The sequence below is a fragment of the Lepidochelys kempii genome, chromosome 14 (genome assembly GCF_965140265.1).
Source record: "Lepidochelys kempii isolate rLepKem1 chromosome 14, rLepKem1.hap2, whole genome shotgun sequence".
NCBI lineage: Eukaryota > Metazoa > Chordata > Testudines > Cheloniidae > Lepidochelys > Lepidochelys kempii.
Genome location: NC_133269.1, coordinates 32333601 through 32351530, shown reverse-complemented (window position 1 = coordinate 32351530; position 17930 = coordinate 32333601). Strand labels below are relative to the sequence as shown.

General features: G+C 50.3%; 2 protein-coding genes across 6 annotated transcripts in view; both read left to right on the top strand.

Annotated features, from left to right (window-relative positions):
- The window catches only part of LOC140898275 (butyrophilin-like protein 2), a 1102357-nt gene that overhangs the window by 76469 nt on the left and 1007958 nt on the right, over nt 1–17930 (top strand). The gene's annotated exons all lie outside the window — the stretch shown is intronic.
- On the top strand, nt 6936–13780 carry LOC140897998 (C-type lectin domain family 2 member D-like). Its single transcript, XM_073311365.1, has 6 exons — nt 6936–6969; nt 7017–7115; nt 9425–9612; nt 10363–10466; nt 12106–12223; nt 13026–13780. Exons 1-6 carry the CDS (start codon nt 6936–6938, stop codon nt 13062–13064), a joined length of 582 nt encoding a protein of 193 aa, XP_073167466.1. The 3' UTR covers nt 13065–13780.

Genomic DNA, 17930 nt, shown 5'->3' with positions numbered 1-17930 from the left:
CGCAGGAGCCTGGCCATCCTGGAACCGAGCGGGGAGCAGGGGTGAGACTGGGCTCAAGGCAGCCTTTCACTCCTGGGCCTTTTCCGTCCCTCCTCCTCCCTGCTCCAGCCACAGCCGCCCCCTCTGCCCGCACAGGAGTGCAGGGAGTGCCATCTACACACACGGGCAGGAGTTCATTGCATGATCTGCTCCCAACGTTCCCCCTCGTAATCCCTGCTGCTGCAATAGCCAGGAAGTCTCATCCTTTTCCAGCAATGAGGTCAGTCCCAAAGACCATCGGTTACTCTGGAGAAGCAGTCCCCTCCTGTCGTCCCAGGCCACTCTCCCACCCAGGCTAGAGAAGGAACAGAAGCCAGGAGTCCGGACTTCTCCTGGGAAATCATTCCTCACATCAAAGTCACAAAGGCCCTCGGCACAGGAAGCACAGAGCCCTCCTCATTCCCCATTGATTTCCAGGCTCAGCAGCTCACAGGGTCTGGTTCACCTCAGAGACTCTCAGCCTGGGGAAGGGTTGGGAGGGAAGGGCTGGGAGGGGAAGGGCTGGGAAGCCCCATTGCTGGAACCTTTCCAAACACACTGGAGACGGCTCTGGAGAAGCCCCTGCCTGGCCTAAGAGTGAGGGGCTCTTGGGGGCTGTTTGCAAATGAAATCCCCCTTTGGAGATAGTCTCTCCCCCAGACAGAGAGGGGAACACACCGAGGAACCCGAATGCCACTCACGTGCTCTCAGTGATGGTACAATGGATGGCGGATGTTCAGGGTCAGCAGACGTCCCTCACCCTCCTCCTCACTCTCCAAGCCCAAGGCAGGCTGGAGAGGGTGGTGACCTCAGGAGTTACCCTGCCCAGCCAGCAGGCAGGGTGATGACACGAGGGCGATCGACTGGCTGTGAAAACAAGAGTCTGTCTGATTGCCAAGGGACGGAGAAACTCAGCCAGCAGCAGGGGGTGCAGAACACGGCCCTAGGGCGGAGGTGACAGCGCCTCCGGGATCCTGACATCCCAGCACTTTACTCACCTTCCTGGAGCCTCCCAAACCCACTGGGCTGTAGCCATGGGACCCCAACCCTACTGACGGCAAACGGGCCTCAGCTGCGACCACAGGGTCACACCGAGTGTCAGAGCCATGGATGGACCCCTTCACTGACCACTGCCGCACACTCCCTCCCACAGCTGGCAATTGCAACCAGGCCCTAATGTCTGGTCCCCCTGCCTTTGAGAGAGAGTGTCACTCCTGCTTCAATTGCTGCCTCTTGATCTGTGGGACTTTGGGCAAGTTGCTCCCCCTCTCTATGGCTCTCTGGGACTCACATTCCTGAATGGGCTTTATAGAAGACAATGGTTAAAGTTTGGCCCCAACTAGTTCTTGTTTCTCGAGACTATCCATTTTAGCAAAGTTTAGAGTTCTTGACATTCAACACCTGGAAACATCCCTTTCTCCTTCGCAGATGGCCTTAACATCCCTTATCTCACCCAGGCTTCCTGCTGCCTGGAGTTAGAGAATTGACCCTGTTCCCATTGGACCTACCCAAGGTGTCACACAGCGAAGCGGTGACGGAGCCAGAAAGAGAAGACAACTGTCCTGATTCCTGTTCTAACTAACAGACAACAACCCCCCAGAGGCGGATAAGGCCCAGGAAATAAGAGGTGAACATTTTCATGGAAACCTTTTTCTGTCAGAAAATCCATTCAAACGAAACCACTTTGTTTCTTGAAATCATAACAAGTAGGATGAAAATTCTTTGCAAAAATATCTGTTTGCAAAACAAGAGCATCTCCTGTCCGTCACAGTGCATTCAACTGTCTCGTCATACACAAAGGGGAGACACTATGCTCTAGAAAATTGGATGAGATGCTTCACTCTGAGCTAAGTAGTTGCTGCTTTTCACAATTTCAAAACAATAAAATACAAATCAAATTGAATATTAGGTTATAATCTGATATGGCTCAGTGTGATAGGACACCCCCTAGTCTGCACTGCTCCGAGTGACACTGTTCAGTGGATCCCCAGCATCCACCCATGGTGAGGTAGGTGGGAGAGGATTGTTATTCATTCTTGACAGAAGGAGAAACGAAGGCTGAGAAAGGAGCAGGGACTTGTCTTAGCTGATGCAGCCAGTCAGTAGCAGAATTACTCTCAAATGAGCTACAGACCAACAATTGTTCATAGTAATTATTCAGCAATTATTTCAGAAGAACTGGAATGTTCGAGAGGATCATGAACTGCTCCGAGACAATGAATGGAGAGCAGCATCCACATTGGTCAAACGTATAACTGATTGCGACTTATTTGCTTGGTCATAAAAGAGAACAACAAAGACCAGAGTTTCCTCCCTGTCAATAGCCCCCTCCTCAGCCAATCAAGGTTGAGACTTTGAGGGGTGGGAGGCTAAGGGTTCTCATTAAATAGCCCAAAGAATGGCCCCGGTCACCACCGAGGGGATCACTCTCGGAGCACTAGTCCAGTCTCACCTCTCTGTGAGGGCCTCCCACAACCCCCCCAGACCCCGCTCCACACACAGAGCTCCTGGTGGTGGGAGGAGAGCAGAGGAAAAGGACAAAGGAAGCAAGAAGAAAAAGGTAGGAGGGACAGAGGAAAAGGGAAAACAAAAAGGAGAAACCCCAATGTCCCCAGTAATTCTAAGGGACAAAATCCTAGGTCGGAAATAAAATACTGCCCCCACAATCTAATGTTTTCCTTTCCTAAAAATCAGCCAGCACCTGATGGATCAGACTGAACAGGTTCCAAACCTCTCCGAGGCTCTTACCTTCTATACAGGGACGTCTGTTTTCGAGCAAATCCACTAAAAGAAAAGGAGAAAACTCCAAAGAGGGTCCTCCTTGCGCTCACGTACGTGCAAGTGAATGCTCTCTCAGTCCTCCAGGAGAGACCTCGAGAAGGAGACGTGCTGAAGCAAAGCCACAGGGATCTCCGAGCTTGCCCCTGTCCTGCACCCCTGTCCTGCCTGGCTGATGTCAAGTTCTCTCTGTGAGGTCATCGCCTCCCCACCACCTTTGTCCAATAGGCTGAGGTCCTGCCAAAGGCTCTTGTGATGTCACTGCCACACCCACCACTCCCCTGCAGTGCTGATGTCCTGCCCCTGTCCAGCCACATTGGATGTTTCAGCTGCTTCCCCTGGATCACCCCACTCAATGTCACTTCCTTGTAGGGTGACACCGACTACATAGTAGAACACAGAAGTTCTTCCCCAGGCCGCAATTAGGTTTTCACAAGTTAGTTGACTTTATGGCCAGAAGGAACCATTCGAGCATTTAATCTGATCCCCTGCGTATCCTAAGGCCTCCTGTATGTCAGAAGAGCTGGGCTTTTCTTTTACTCAAACATTTTCCAGAAAGGCATCTAGTCTTTATTCGAAGAGATCAAGAGATGGAGAAGCCATCATTTCTCTTGGTACTTTGTGCCAATGACAAACCACCTGTTAGGATATAGATATTCAGGCCTGTCTGTAAAGGCCTATACTCTAAGAATTTAGGTGTATTCTTATCACTTGGCTAGTGATAGAGGTATAAAAGAAAGAATCAAAATCACTGTCTGCTGGTGTAAGGGCCTTCTCTTACTGTGACAGTCTGAGGCCCTGTTCTTAGGCTAAGGCCTTTGGCTAAGCAGCAGAGGCAGCCATAAGCTGGGAAGCGAACGGTCACATCCTCACATTCCAAACTAGTCACATTGAAATAAGGTGCTATTGGGCTGTTAGGCAGTATCAGGACAGGATTGTATTCCTATCACCTCCAGAGAAAGGGAAGTGCCTAGAAAATGTGAAAGGAAACTTAGTTTGATAGCATCCTGTCTGGCAAGAACTCACTTATCAATAGCTGGGATGTGAAATCCTCACTTCTGTATTGTTTTGTCATTATAGTTCCCACTTTGCTGTTGTTTGTCTGTATAATCTCTGTCTGGTTCTGTGATTGTTCCTGTCTGCTGTATAATTAATTTTGCTAGGTGTAAACTAATTGAGGTGGTGGGATATAATTGGTTACATAATCATGTTACAATATGTTAGGATTGGTTAGTTAAATTTCAGGAAAATGATTGGTTAAGGTATAGCTAAGCAGAACTCAAGTTTTACTATATAATCTGTAGTCAATGGGGGGTGGGGGGTGGGTGGGGGTGGGCATGTGGGTGTGTGAGATGGGAACAGGGAATGGGGGTAAGAAAATTGGAATCATGTTTTGCTAAAGGGGGAGATGGGAACAGGGAATGGGAGTAAGGAAGTTGGAATCATGCTTGGCTAAGGGCAGGAATCGGAACAGGGACATAGGTGTAAGGCTCTGTGGTGTCAGAGCTGGGAAGGAGGATACTAAGGAAGGAAACTGGAATCATGCTTGCTGGAAGTTCACCCCAATAAACATCGAATTGTTTGCCCCTTTGGACTTCGGGTATTGTTGCTCTCTGTTCATGTGAGAAGGACCAGGGAAGTAAGTGGGTGAAGGAATAAGCCCCCTAACACCACCCTCTTACAAATCTGGGTCTTATTGTCATTATCCTTTTTCTGATTTCTGCTTCCATCCATGGGGTTTTGTCATGCCTTTCTCTGAGACATAAAAGAGCCCTTTTATACTCAACATTTTCTCTCCATGAAGTCAAGCAACTCACTTCTCATTCTTCTCTTGTATATACTAAGCAGATTGAGCTTTTTCAATGTCTCATAATAGGGCATCATCCCCATCACTCAGTTATGAATCTTTTCTGCACCCTCTCCAATTGTTTTAACATAATATTCAAAATGTGGACACAAGAACTGGATTCAACATTCCAACATCAGTCTCACCAATGCTCTTTCACTTCCCTTTCCATCCTCACTACTCTATCCAGCCAAGAATGGCTTTAACCTTTTTTAACACAGTTTCACATTGACAGCTCATGTTGAACAGCTTGTCCACTATGACCCCAAAATCCTTTTCAGGGTCACTGCTTTCCAGCGGATTGTCCCCAATTCTGTAGGGTGCCGCCTGACTCCTTTGTTACTGGAGGTATGGGGTTGCATTTGGCTTTATTAAAACCTAATTCTTTAGTAAGTATTTTAGAAGAACTAGCCCATTAGAGAGAGAATCGTGAATTACTCCAAGACAATGAATGGAGAAAAGCGGCAAGAGCAATCAAATACATGTTTGGTTACGCCCTATTTCCTTGGTCTTAAAAGAGGGTCACAAGGACCTGAGCCTCCTCCCTCACAATAGCCCCAAACTCCCCCAATCAGCATTGAGACTCTGAGAAGCAGAAAGCTGAGAGTTCTCACCAGATGTCCCGGGTCACCACCGGAGGGAGTCACTCTTAGAGCACTATTCCAGCCACATGTCTTTGGGAGGGCCTCCCGCAATGAGAGTTGGAGTGCAACCCCCCCTCCCCCCCTCCGTCCCCAACTCCACACGCACAGACAGGTCCTGGTGGTGAAAGGAAAGCAGGGGAAAAGGACAAAGATGCAAGAGAAGACGAGAAAGGAGGGAGAGACAGGAAAAGGGAAAACAAAAAGGAGAAACCCCAATGTCCCCAGTAATTCTAAGGGACAAAGTCTTAGGTCGGAAATAAAATGCTGCCCCCGCAATCTAGTGTTTTCCATTCCTAAAAATCAGCCGACACCTGATGGATCAGACTGAACAGGTTCCAAACCTCTCCGAGGCTCTTACCTTCTATACAGGGACGTCTGTTTTCGAGCAAAACCACTAAAAGAAAAGGAGAAAACTCCGAAGAGGGTCCTCCTTGCGCTCACGAATGTGAAAGTGAATGCTCTCTCAGTCCTCTAGGAGAGACCTCGAGAAGGAGACGTGCTGAAGCAAAGCCACAGGGATCTCCGAGGTGGCCCCTGTCCTGCACCCCTGTCCTGCCTGGCTGATGTCAAGATCTCTCTGTGAGGTCATCGCCTCCCTACCACCTTTGTCCAATAGGCTGAGGTCCTGCCAAAGGCCCTTGTGATGTCACTGCCACACCCACCCCTCCCCTGCAGTGCTGATGTCCTGCCCCTGTCCAGCCACATTGGATGTTTGAGCTGCTTCCCCTAGATCACCCCTCTCAATGAGCGTTCATTGTGGGCTCAAGCCGAACACAGTAAAACATCAGAGGCTTCTCCCCATGCTAGGCTCATTTTTCATCAATTAGCAGACTTTATGGACAGAAGAGACCATTAGAGCGTGTCATCTGACCCCCTGCATATCACATGCTTTCTGTAGAGCATAGGAGCTAATTTTTGACTACACACGTTCCAGAAAGGCATCTAGTCTTCATTAGAAGACATCAAGAGGTGGGGAATTCCCACCACTTCCCTTTCTAGTTTCTTCCTTTGGTGATTCGTCCTCACTGTTGAATATGTGTGCCCTCTTTCTAATACGAATTGGTCTCTTTTGAGTTTCCAGCCACTGGGTCTTGTTATGCTTTTCTCTGATAGATTAATGAGCCCTTTAATACCCAATATTTTCTCTCCATGAAGTCACTTCAACACTTCTATGATGTCACCACCCAATCTTTTTTATAATCTAAACAGGCTGAGCTCTTTCAATAGCTCACTAGCATCTGCCAGGAAGGGAGTCCCCACAGAGGGACACCATAATCTCCCAGGGAGGGAAAAGGCTCTCACTGCCATTTCTTAACCTCATGGGGTGTTCTCCTGCTCTGACAACCCCACCCCTTTTTCAGTATCTCCAGGTGCCTGAGGGAGCAGGAACCAGAGGCCATCCTGCAGCTGGGACAGAGATGGAGGTTGATGACCTACCTGCCCGTGGTGACCATGGTGCAGGACAGCCCTCAGGACATGCGAATGCAGCTCCAGATCTGGGAGCAGCTTCCCTTTGCTGGCATGAGACCTTGCAGGTTGCGGTGGGTGAGACAGGCACTAACTTTTGGAAACCCTCAGTGGGATCAGAGGGTAATGGTTTGTAGAAAGTGGTGTTGGAGAGCTTTACAAAAACTAGACAAGAACGGTGCATGTTCCAGGGCAGCTCCAGCCCCGGTGCTGTCAGTGAGACGTGTCCTCCCAGCCCTGCCTGACGGGTCTTTCTGTTTCAGACCCTCCTTGGAACTGCAAGAAAAGTCCAACCTGTAGAGTTGTGGTTGCAGTGATAGTTGTATGGTCTGCGTTGATTGCTGCCATCATTGCTCTGGCAGGTGAGTTCCCAGCGTCCGCCCCGCTCCCTTCCCCTCCATCTACGATCTCCGCGCATCCCATTCTCCCGTGACCTGCCACACTCACTCTCTCCTCCCGGCCTGTCCGGCTTCTGCCCCTGGGGCAGAGGATTCCTGGGGGATCTTCCTCCCAGACCCCTGCACCTGGGCACTCTCTGTGTCAGGACGATCTGACTGACATTAGCCCCCCCAGCCCATCTCTGAGCACTTTGGACCCAAGTCACCTTTGCCACGCGCCATGAAGCAGTCCCTGACCAGGGTGCCCAGTGGGACAGGATGCAGTGCAACCCTGAGCCCTTTGCCTTCCCTGTGTTACTCTGAGGTTACCAGCTTGGCCTTCCTGGATCTTCAGGTCACGCCTGTGGCCGGGCGGCAGGTGCTGCCGTGTTATTGAAATGAGCCATAGAATTAAGTCAAGACCCCTCCACCAGCGCAGTGTGGAAACCCCCCAATCGCTAAGCTTGGCCAGGAAGGGTCCCTTAGCACCATTCACTCCCCCGGGCTGCCCAGACAGCGTGTGCTCATGCAGAGGGCGTCTGTTTGCGGTGAACATGAACCCTGTTGTATCCCCCCGTTGTCTGGGGCAGGGCGTGCTGGGGAATGTCGGGGGTGGGATTTCTCTATTGCCCTGGGATCTGATCACTGGGCCCCAGGAGGGTTTAGCAGCTGGCAGAGGGGATTGAATCCAGCTCCGTCTGCATTAGGAATCCTCTGTGCCGATGTCATGACGTCCGTGTAGTTGAATTGGTGCAAACCGCTAAAGCAGACGCACTGCACTGGTGCACAAAGGAGCTTGCCTTGGTGCAGTTTGCTGCAGGAAGTTACCAGAGCGAGCCGCACTGCTCCAGCGCATCTCCAGGAGGTGCTTGCCCGGATGTCACTGCAACACTGTGATTATACTGGTGCAGATTGCTCGGATACAGATGCGCCCTGAATCCCAGCTCCCTGCTGTAATGGCAGGCTGTTGCAATGGGCAGCATTGGTTCTCGCTGTGTAAGGTGGGAATCTGTGAGCTTAGGGTTGGTTACACACCTGCAGGTGCAGGGAGCTCTGCAGAACATGTGGCATCTGAGCTGGAGATGGATGGTGGAGACAGCCTGTGCCATCAACTGTTAGTCACTGACTTCTCTGCTCAGTTCAGTAGGGCAGGGGTGTGGGCTACCGTGCACTGGACAGTGAAATCTACAGGGTCAGACATGCCTTGTGAGTGAGGTGAACACATGCTCGCTTTCTGATCACCGCTGCCACGTTTCCTAACTCTTCCCAACTTAGAGTGTCTGTTCCTCGCTGAGCGCCAGCCACATGGGAAGGCTTGAAAACCAGCTACCGAGTTACTGTGGTGCAAACAAAAGTGACGTGCTCGAAAACATCTGGAGGGGTTTGAGTCCAACTCCTCTCAACTAGACAGGCCTTTCAAATCCTCTTTGGTGTCACTTATGGGTGACCCCACTGCTGCTCTTTCATGGCTCTGAAAGGGTTACACAGCCGTGAGGGCTTCCAGAAAGTGCCTTTCTTGCTGCTGTGTTTGGGGAGAGAAAAGTCTGCAGGTAGGAGGTGAATTAAGTTCCATCATTCCTGGCCCACAGTGCAACAGGTCACTTCCCATGGCTGTGGTTTCTGGCGCCCCCTTGTGGCTTTCATGTCCCTGAGTGAAAGTTCCCACATTCTTCTCAGTTGTTCACCTGCTGTTTGTTGCTAGGTTGAACGTCCAGCTGTTGATCTTGTGCCTGGGGTGAAATGCTCTGAGCTGTGTCAGTCCCTCGCAGGCTGGGAGTGTCCCTGGAATCCTTCTTGCCAGGCAAATTTACAGTGACAAACGTCTCCGTCCCCCTGCATCTGATTGCAGTGGACCAGCCCCAGCTGGGGGTCCCAATGGGCTTGGCAAGCCGGTCAATTGACTGCCTGTTTGGCCGCAGTCAAATGCTCCAGCGAGAGCCCTGGGGGTAGGAGGCAGCCTGCCTTTCGGATTGCGTCTTGGAGCCTCACTGGTGTTTTCCAGAACTTGGTTTCATTGTTTTGCCTTTTTTTTCTGAGCTAAAATAACTCAGTGAAGTACATTTTTTAAAAAATTAGGTAGATCCATATCTATCGAAAGCTAAACCTACTGGAGACAATGACGTCTTGCTCTTTTTTCTTCCTGGCGGGAGGTAACCAATTCTGATAAATTGGTATTTTAAAATATCTGACCACTCTTTGACAGATTTGACTGGTCAGTTGACCAATTTTTGTACCAGTCAAATGCCCAATTCTCGTTGCAATTCTTACCCTCCATGTGACTGTCTCATTCTCAGCGCTGACCTCTCAGCTTTCATCAGCTGATCTGTGCCCCCCTGCGAGCCCCTCGTGCCCGGACGGCTGGATGGGATACCGAGGGAAATGCTACTATTTCTCAGAGACGGAAGGGAGCTGGACCGACAGCCGAAGCCGCTGCTCTGCCCCGGGTGCCTCCCTGGCTGGGATCGACAGTGAGCAGGAAACGGTGAGAGACTCTCGAGTTGCCAGACACTAATCTGGGCACAGGGATGGCTGCTGCAGCAGGACCTGGGCTCTGCCCCATGGGGTGAGGAGCAGCTGTGAGCCCTCCCGTGCTGGGAGGCCGGAGTGAATGAACTTCCAGCCGCTGAACGCCAGGCCTGGCTGGGCCCAGGGCCCTACTGTCTGTGTGTGATCACAGGGATTGCCCATTCTCCGCTGCCCCCCTCCCCAAATAGGGAGACAGCTTCTGTCTAGGGCAGGGCTGGCTCAAGCATCTCCTGGCCTGCTGGCTGCTGGAGTGGGACTGAGAACCCAGCCAGTGCTCCTGTTGTGGGGATGGGAAAGGAGCAGCCAGCTGAGGAGGCGGGGGAGGAGGGGATCCTTTCACATTGACCCCTCCCACTTCAGCTTGCCTCCCTCCCTCCTCCTGCCTTGCTGGGGTGAGCGGTGGCTGCTCTGTGAGAAGAGCCGTCTCTGCAGAGAGCTCAGACCCAACAGCTGCCCCCAGCTCAGGGGGACTTGGGGTGTGGGTGACTGGGAGCACCGGGGTGGGGCTGCTGTGTGCGGTGGGAGGGTTAAGACTGCCCGGGGGATCTTGTGCTTTGCAAGAGGGAGGGGAAAATCCCCCCTGAAAATAAACTGAGCACCCTTCAATATGTGACTGGGATTCTCTGCAGCACAGAGCCCTGGAGGGGCGGTGGGGGGGAGCATGGGAGGTGGGGCTGATACCTGCTGTCCCTCAGCTTTCTTTAAGGCGTTCCTGCTGCGCCATAAGGGTGTCTATGACCACTGGATCGGCCTCTGGAGGGAGCAGGGTCAGCCCTGGAAATGGGCCAATGGCACCAAATTCAACCACCTGTGAGTCTCTCTCACCCCTCTGGACTAATTCCCTGGGCTTGGGGATTCTGGTGTCTGAGCGGTTTGAGCTCAGGTAGATCCACCATTCAGTGCTAGTGAAACCACCAGACACGACCCTGGTCCGTTCGCGTCCTGCGTGTATCGGAGACCGATGGGAGCCGGCGTGTCCCTGAACTCTCAGCTCCTCCCCGCAGCACGGTGCTGGGCCGGAGACAGAGCCCGCCATAGCCAGAGATGCCCTCGCTGCGCGCTGGGATTTCAGCTGGGACACTCGCTGTTCTCCCCCAGCCCTCTTCAGCAAGGTCCCTGGGGTGTCTGACCCCCCCTGGGGAAAGGAGGCAGCAGGGAGCTCAGGTTAACAGTGGCTGCTAGAGAGGGCAGCATGCCGAGCACTGCATGGCAGGTGCAGGTCCCGCTGGGGATTGCAGCCGGCAGGTTTGAGTGACTTGGCTGGTGAGGCCTCTGAATCCGCAACAAGGCACCGATGTTAAAGGAGCCTGCGGTTCACAGGTGCTGGACGCCTGGGGCTCCCACGGGAACGGGGTACAGTAGTGATGGCTGCCCAACACCCCGCAATGGGTTTCAGTGGGCTCCAAGTGTGATCACAAAACCAGCGCTGCTTGAACCCTGGGACTTCAGCAGTAGAAGCATGAGCCTCTGCCATAGGAGCGAAAGAATCCACTTCTTTAACTGAAACTCCCCCCCGGTTGATAAAGCTCTTTTGCAGGCCAGCCATTAGAGGGGGATGGAGACCCCCCCCCCACTTCTCTGGTCTGGGTTACTTCAGTACTTTGAAAAATCAGGCTCTTTTGGCGCTGGGTCAGGGCTCCCCAATGGACAGTCCCCATTCTGCTGTATTGGACCCAACCTTTGGATCCCACCTGCTTCCAGCCTCACTGGGTCTGAAGAGCTACCAGACACTGTCCTGAGTTCGAGCCTCTGTGGCATTCTCCTGGGGTACAGACTCCCTGTCTGGTATGCTCCTTAGGATGTGGGACCCTGCAGATCAGCTGCTGTAGGATCCAAAACCAGTGCTGAACCCTCCCAAATCTCCCGAGAGGCATGTTGTCCCTAGAGCTCCACCCTCCACACCAGATGAACTCTGGGAGACTTATGTGAGGGTTACAAACAAGGAACACATGCTTTCACAAAGGAACTTCTTCAACACTCTCTTTTTCCCCCATGCCCAATGGAAAGCTCAAGAGTTATAGATCAACGGAGAAGGAAACCCCTGAATGCAATTTCTTCTTTCAGTGTCATCTTGGTTCTGCTCCATGTGTTTCAAGGAGGCGAGATCCTTCCTGTCCCCCGCTTTTCCTGCTCAGTCGTCTGGTTCTGGTGATGGTCTGCCCCTCTTGTTAGAGGGCCGGTCCCTTTTGACAATCAGTCTAACAAATTCTCTCTGTCCTGCTGGGGACTGTCCATTCTTCAGCACCCCTGTGGCCTGCTCAGCATAGAGGGTCAGGAACAGTCAGCGGTTCTGCAAAGCCCCTGCTGTCCTGAGCTCTGCTCCTGAGGGGCTGGGAGAGTAGCTGCTCCACACTCAGGCCTGCACTGTGGAGAACGGCTCCCCTGGCTGGGACTGGTGTGAAATGCCCGGCCTCTGCCTGACTGCAGCTCCCTGGCTTCTGTGTGGCAGGTTTCACTTAAGAGGAGGAGGTGACTGCGCGTATCTGAACGACGAGAAAGGGGTCAGCAGCTCACGGTGCTACATGGGAAGACGGTGGATCTGTAGCAAACCTGAGGTGTATGTGATGGTGTCATAAATATAAAGGGAAGGGTACACACCTTTAAAATCCCTCCTGGCCAGAGGAAAAATCCTTTCACCTGTAAAGGGTTAAGAAGCTAGGATAACCTCGCTGGCACCTGACCAAAATGACCAATGAGGAGACAAGATACTTTCAAAAGCTGGAAAGAGGGAGAACATCAAAGGGGTCTGTGTCTGTCTGGGTGAGGCTTTTGCCAGGGACAGAACAGGAATGGAGTCTTAGAACTTAGTAAGTAATCTAGCTAGATATGCGTTAGCTTATGATTTCTTTAAATGGCTGATAAAATATGTTGAGCTGAATAGAATGAATATTCCTGTCCGTGTGTCTTTTTGTAACCTAAGGTTTTGCCTAGAGGGATTCTCTATGTTTTGAATCTAATTACCCTGTAAGGTATTTACCGTCCTGATCTTACAGAGGTGATCCTTTTCTTTTTACTGTTTCTTCTATTAAAATGTTTCTTTTCAAGAACTGAATGCTTTTGTCATTGTTCTAAGATCCAAGGGCTTGGGTCTGTGGTCACCTATGCAAATTGGTGAGGATTTTTACCAAACGTTCCCCAGGAAGTGGGGTGCAAGGTTTTGGGGAGGATTTTGGGGGGAAAGACGTTTCCAAACAACACTTTCCCAGAAAGCCGGTTAAACGTTTGGTGGTGGCAGTGGAAGTCCAAGGGTCAAATAGTTTGTACCTTGGGGAAGTTTTAACCTAAGCTGGTAAAGTAAGCTTAGGAGGTTTTCATGCAGGTCCCCACATTTGTACCTTAGAGTTCAAAGTGGGGAAGAAACCTTGACAGATGGGAAAAGAGACCGCACTCGAAAGGGGCTCAAAATGAGACTCCTAGAAGTGACACTTATACAACTCACACCTACTTGAACAAGCCAAGATCTCAAAATCAGGCAGTGGGGCCCTCAAGCAATAAGTGTGTCTCGTTTAAACTCCGTATGTGCCATCTGCTTTTGAACCTTTTAAACTCAGGGTTACGTTGTCAAGCTTTTCTCTGCAGCTGAGAGGGAGTGATCTCATGAGAAGGAGTCTTACCTCATTTCCCCAGCATGTGGCTAAGGGAAGGCCTTGTTCATTTAGACTCCAGAACAGCATTTCTCAAATGCAGCCAGCAGCTGATTGTTTTGCAGCCACAAGAGCCTCCAAAGTGCCCCAACAATCGCTCAGATGTTAAGTATTAAAGGTGTCTTCTAAATGCCATAAATCTTCATGCGTGCTCCCTTTTAAATAGTACCATGCCGGCAGAGCTGAGCTACATAGGTGTGGTTTTCTTTCAAGTCACAAAGTGTATTCTTTGGCTAAGAACATAAGAACGGCCATACTGGGTCAGAGCAAAGGTCCATCCAGCCCAGTATCCTGTCTGCCAACAGCGGCCAACGCCAGGTGCCCCAGAGGGAGTGAACCTAACAGGCAATGATCAAGTGATCTGTCTCCCGCCATCCATCTCCACCCTCTGACAAACAGAGGCTAGGGACACCATTCCTTACCCATCCTAGCTAATAGCCATTCATGGACTTAACTTCCATGAATTTATCCAGTTCTCTTTTAAACCCTGTTATAGTCCTAGCCTTCACAACCTCCTCAGGCAAGGAGTTCCACAGGTCGACTGTGCGCTGTGTGAGGAAGAACTTCCTTTTATTTGTTTTAAACCTGGTGCCCATTAATTTCATTTGGTGGCCCCTAATTCTTGTGTTATGGGAACAAGTAAATAGCTTTTCCTTAGTCACTTTCTCTGCACCACTCATGATTTTATAGACCTCTAACCACTGTGTTTACATCTCATGTTATTGTAGCTCTGTAAGTGGCTATGGGCCATCTCACTGCGTGGTGTTTGGGTAGGTTGCGATTGTTCATGGGGGTGGGGAGGGAGGTGAAAAAGTTAAAATGTGACTGGGTATCAGAAAGTATTTCAGGTAATCTAGTGCCAGAAAATGACCTTGAATGTGACAGCAGGTGGCTCCTCTGGGACCTTCTGCTAAGAAAAGCAAAACATAGAAAGAAAAAGAAACACTTCAGCACCAGGGGGAAAGGCAGTTTCCTGTGTTTCCGAAGCCATCTGATTCCATTTCTGAACAAGTTGCAGTGTGAGAGAGAAATTCATCAAATTGAAATGTATGTCGTGCAACGTCCCTACAGCACTTGTGCAAGGGAAGTTGAACCAAATTACTACGGTGAGCTTCAGAGGCGCAAGCTGTTAAATGATGCAAAAACCAAGCTGAAAAGACAACAGCAACAGCTCAGATTTTGTTGTTACTGTTATCATTATTATTACTGGGCTATGTTGACTGGGTTTTTTTTTGTGTGAAAGAAACTTTGGACATATTGGCAGATACATTCTTTCGTTATTAGTCATTATCCTTTCTATTATGTAAAGCATTTTTAAATTTAGTTCAGAATTGTTGTACAGCCGTCCACCTTTGACCAAAAAAGCAAAAGAACAACAAAAAAGACAAGACTGTGCAAAGCACTGGTTTGTTCTGTGTTTAGGTCCAGTAAAGATAAGACACAACTGTACCTTATATTTATTATTGAGTCTGCAAAAAATCCCTATGTAAATATGCACATGTAATTTATTTGTTTGTTTTTCCTACAGTTAGTTAAGTATTGTCAGAGCCTCATTCTGAGGCTGCCAAAAATTTGTGAGAACCCCGGCTCTAGAAAGTGTTAGAAAACAAAATCCTATGTTACCATTACTTTCCAGTATTTGCAAAAAGAAAAGGAGGACTTGTGGCACCTTAGAGACTAACCAATTTATTTGAGCATAAGCTTTCGTGAGCTCCAGCTCACTTCATCGGATGCATTCAGTGGAAAATACAATGGGGAGATTTATATACACACAGAACATGAAACAATGGGTGTTACCAGTATTTATTCACTCTCGCTTGCATCTCTGTTCTTTGATAATAAACTCATTCCTGTTTTCTGTATATCTAATTGCTGTGTTCTCAATAGAGTGGTTGGCCTGAATTGAATCTTACAAGCTGCTGTGGACCGCGCCTGTGGGATTAGAGTCACAGTTCTGCATGTGCTCCGGGGAACGGGCTGAGCACTCCCGAGGGACGCTCAGAGGTTTTGGGAGTGTCGATCGCTAACCTGTACACAGAGAGCGAGGCCTGCAGGGGGCTGGAAGGTCAGGCTTGCGCTGCCAGGGGTGGTGGTTTGAGAGAGCTGACCCATGGCAGGCCTGGACAAGGCTCCCCCAAAAGTGCCTCGTATGCCTGCTATGGATCACTCAAACGGGCAGACGTCCCCGGCTCATTCCACCCCTGCACCCCCCAGGTACAACCCACACAAGGCATTCGACCAGGGTGAGGAGAACACCTGCAATGCCCTGTCACCTGACGTGCTGAATTTGCCTCTGAGCCCATTTTCCCTTCCAGCTTGGGACTCCAGAACCCTGCCTTGTTGAGCCAGACATGCTTGCCAGCTGCAAACACAGACCCAGGTCTGGGCCACACCCCCAACGCTGCAGACTTTAACCCAAAACTGCTCAACAGGTCACCTGTCTCCAGCAACTAGCTCCCAATGGGATCCAAACCCCAAATAAATCCGTTTTACTCTGTATAAAGTTTATACAGGGTAAACTCAAATTGTCCACCCTCTATAACACTGATAGGGAGAGATGCCCAGCTGTTTGCTCCCCCAGGTATTAATCACTTACTCTGGGTTAATTAATAAACAAAAGTGATTTCATTAAATATAAAAAGTAGGATTTAAATGGTTTCAAGTAATAACAGACAGAACAAATAAGTTACCAGGAAAAATAAAACAAAACACGTAAGTCTAAGCCTAATACATTAAGAAACGGAATACTGATAAATCTCACCCTGAGAGATGTTCCAATAAGCTTCTTTCCCAGACTGGACTCCCTCCAGTCTGGGCCCAATCCTTTCCCCTGGTACAGCCTTGTTCCAGCTCAGGTGGTAACTCGGGGATTTCTTATGACTGGCAGCCCCCTTTGTTCTGTTCCACTCCCTTTGATATCTTTGGCACAAGGCGGGAATCCTCTCACGGTCTCTCTGGGTTTCCACTCCTCCTTCTAAATGGAAAAGCACCAGGTTAAAGACGGATTCAAGTATCATGTGACATGTTCACATGTCCTGTGAGCCCCCCTCCATTCTTTCAGGACTGGCCCGCACGTATGCGGTGAAGGCTTGCAGGTGAACAGAGCCATCTACAGTCAGTTGTCCTAGCTAATGGGAGCCATCAAGATTCTAAGCCACCATTAATGGCCCACACTTTGCATAACTACAGTAGGACCTCAGAGTGATATCTCATATTCCTAATTTCAGATACAAGAATGACACATTCATCCAAATAGGATGAACACACTCAGTAGATTTGTAAGGTCTCATTACAAAACTTATAGAGACCTTTTGCATAAAGCATATTCCAGTTACATCGTATTCACACTTAAACATTTTTATAAAGCTTATGAAGTGCAATGTCACAGGGTCAATACCCTCAGAGGATACCTGCAGATAGAGGCTTCCCTGGCTGGTGGAAAGGCCTCAACTGCCCTGCTTCCCATGGCCAGAAGGCATTGTAGTACAGCTATTCTCAGCTTACCCGGGCCTATGTGGAGCAGAATGTACATTAGAGCAGCCCCAAGGCTGCTCTGACTTAGACCTGGTCAGCACAAAGCCTGACGATCATTTGTCTACTCTGCGATCAGCACTGGCTGCCAGTGAGTTGGCCACCCAGGAAGCCTAGCCCCTGGCCCTTCCCCTTGTGCCTGAGGTCCCGCCACTCCCCTTCTGCCCGCCTCCCTCCCCTTCTACCTACCTCTCCCCCGCAGGAGCCCAAAGCACCCTCACCACAGCCCACAGCCCCAGCACTGGATGGCAGAGGTCGGGGGGCGAGACCCCAGCCCCGGGGCACTGCAACCTCCGTGCCCACAGCCCCATGACACCTGCTGCCCATGCTGATCACGCTGTCTGGATTGAAGAGATTTGATGCACGTTACCCTACTGTTCCCGTATCGTGTCCGAATCCCAGAGCTGTTGGCACCACTGGAAACGGAACATTTATTCATTCCTAAATCTGCTCAAAGTGTGTAAGTGCAAAGAAGAAAGGAATAATAAAATATATATAAGAGAACCCCTGAGATGCCTAGCTCTGTAAACAGTGAGAGGTGAGGAAGCCCCTCTCGTGTGGGTGCATCGTATGGTGCCATATGCACACCCAGCACTTCTCAAATCCGAGATGTTCTAATCCACATCCATCTCCTCGCCCTCCCATTCTCCCATCTCCTCCACCTCCATCTCCTCCATGTCGCTGCTGTCAGGGTCGTCTTGGGGCTCCGTCGGAGCCCTGGCTTTTGGGCTATCTGCTGCTCCATAGAAATCCCTGGCAGCATCTCCCATTGGCAGCTGCAATGTGATATTCACAGCAAAGTACGAAGCATGGTTGAAATCTACAAGCACAGAGCCCTGCGGCTGGGTTAGAGGCCAAGTGCACAGAGGTTTGTGCTGCTCATGCAGGTGGAGGGATGAAGGCAAAAACATCAAATTAGGAACCGAATTGGACAACCATTTCACTGTAGACAAAGATCTCATGCCCCTCATCCCGACCAGCAGCTCCCTGCTAGCCCAGTTTTGTCAATATTCCTTTGCCTCCCCAGAGCCCCCTGCGGTTCTGGCCTTAGGTCACCCCAGACAGCTCTCTTGATTCTCTTCACTCCTTCTGTGACAGA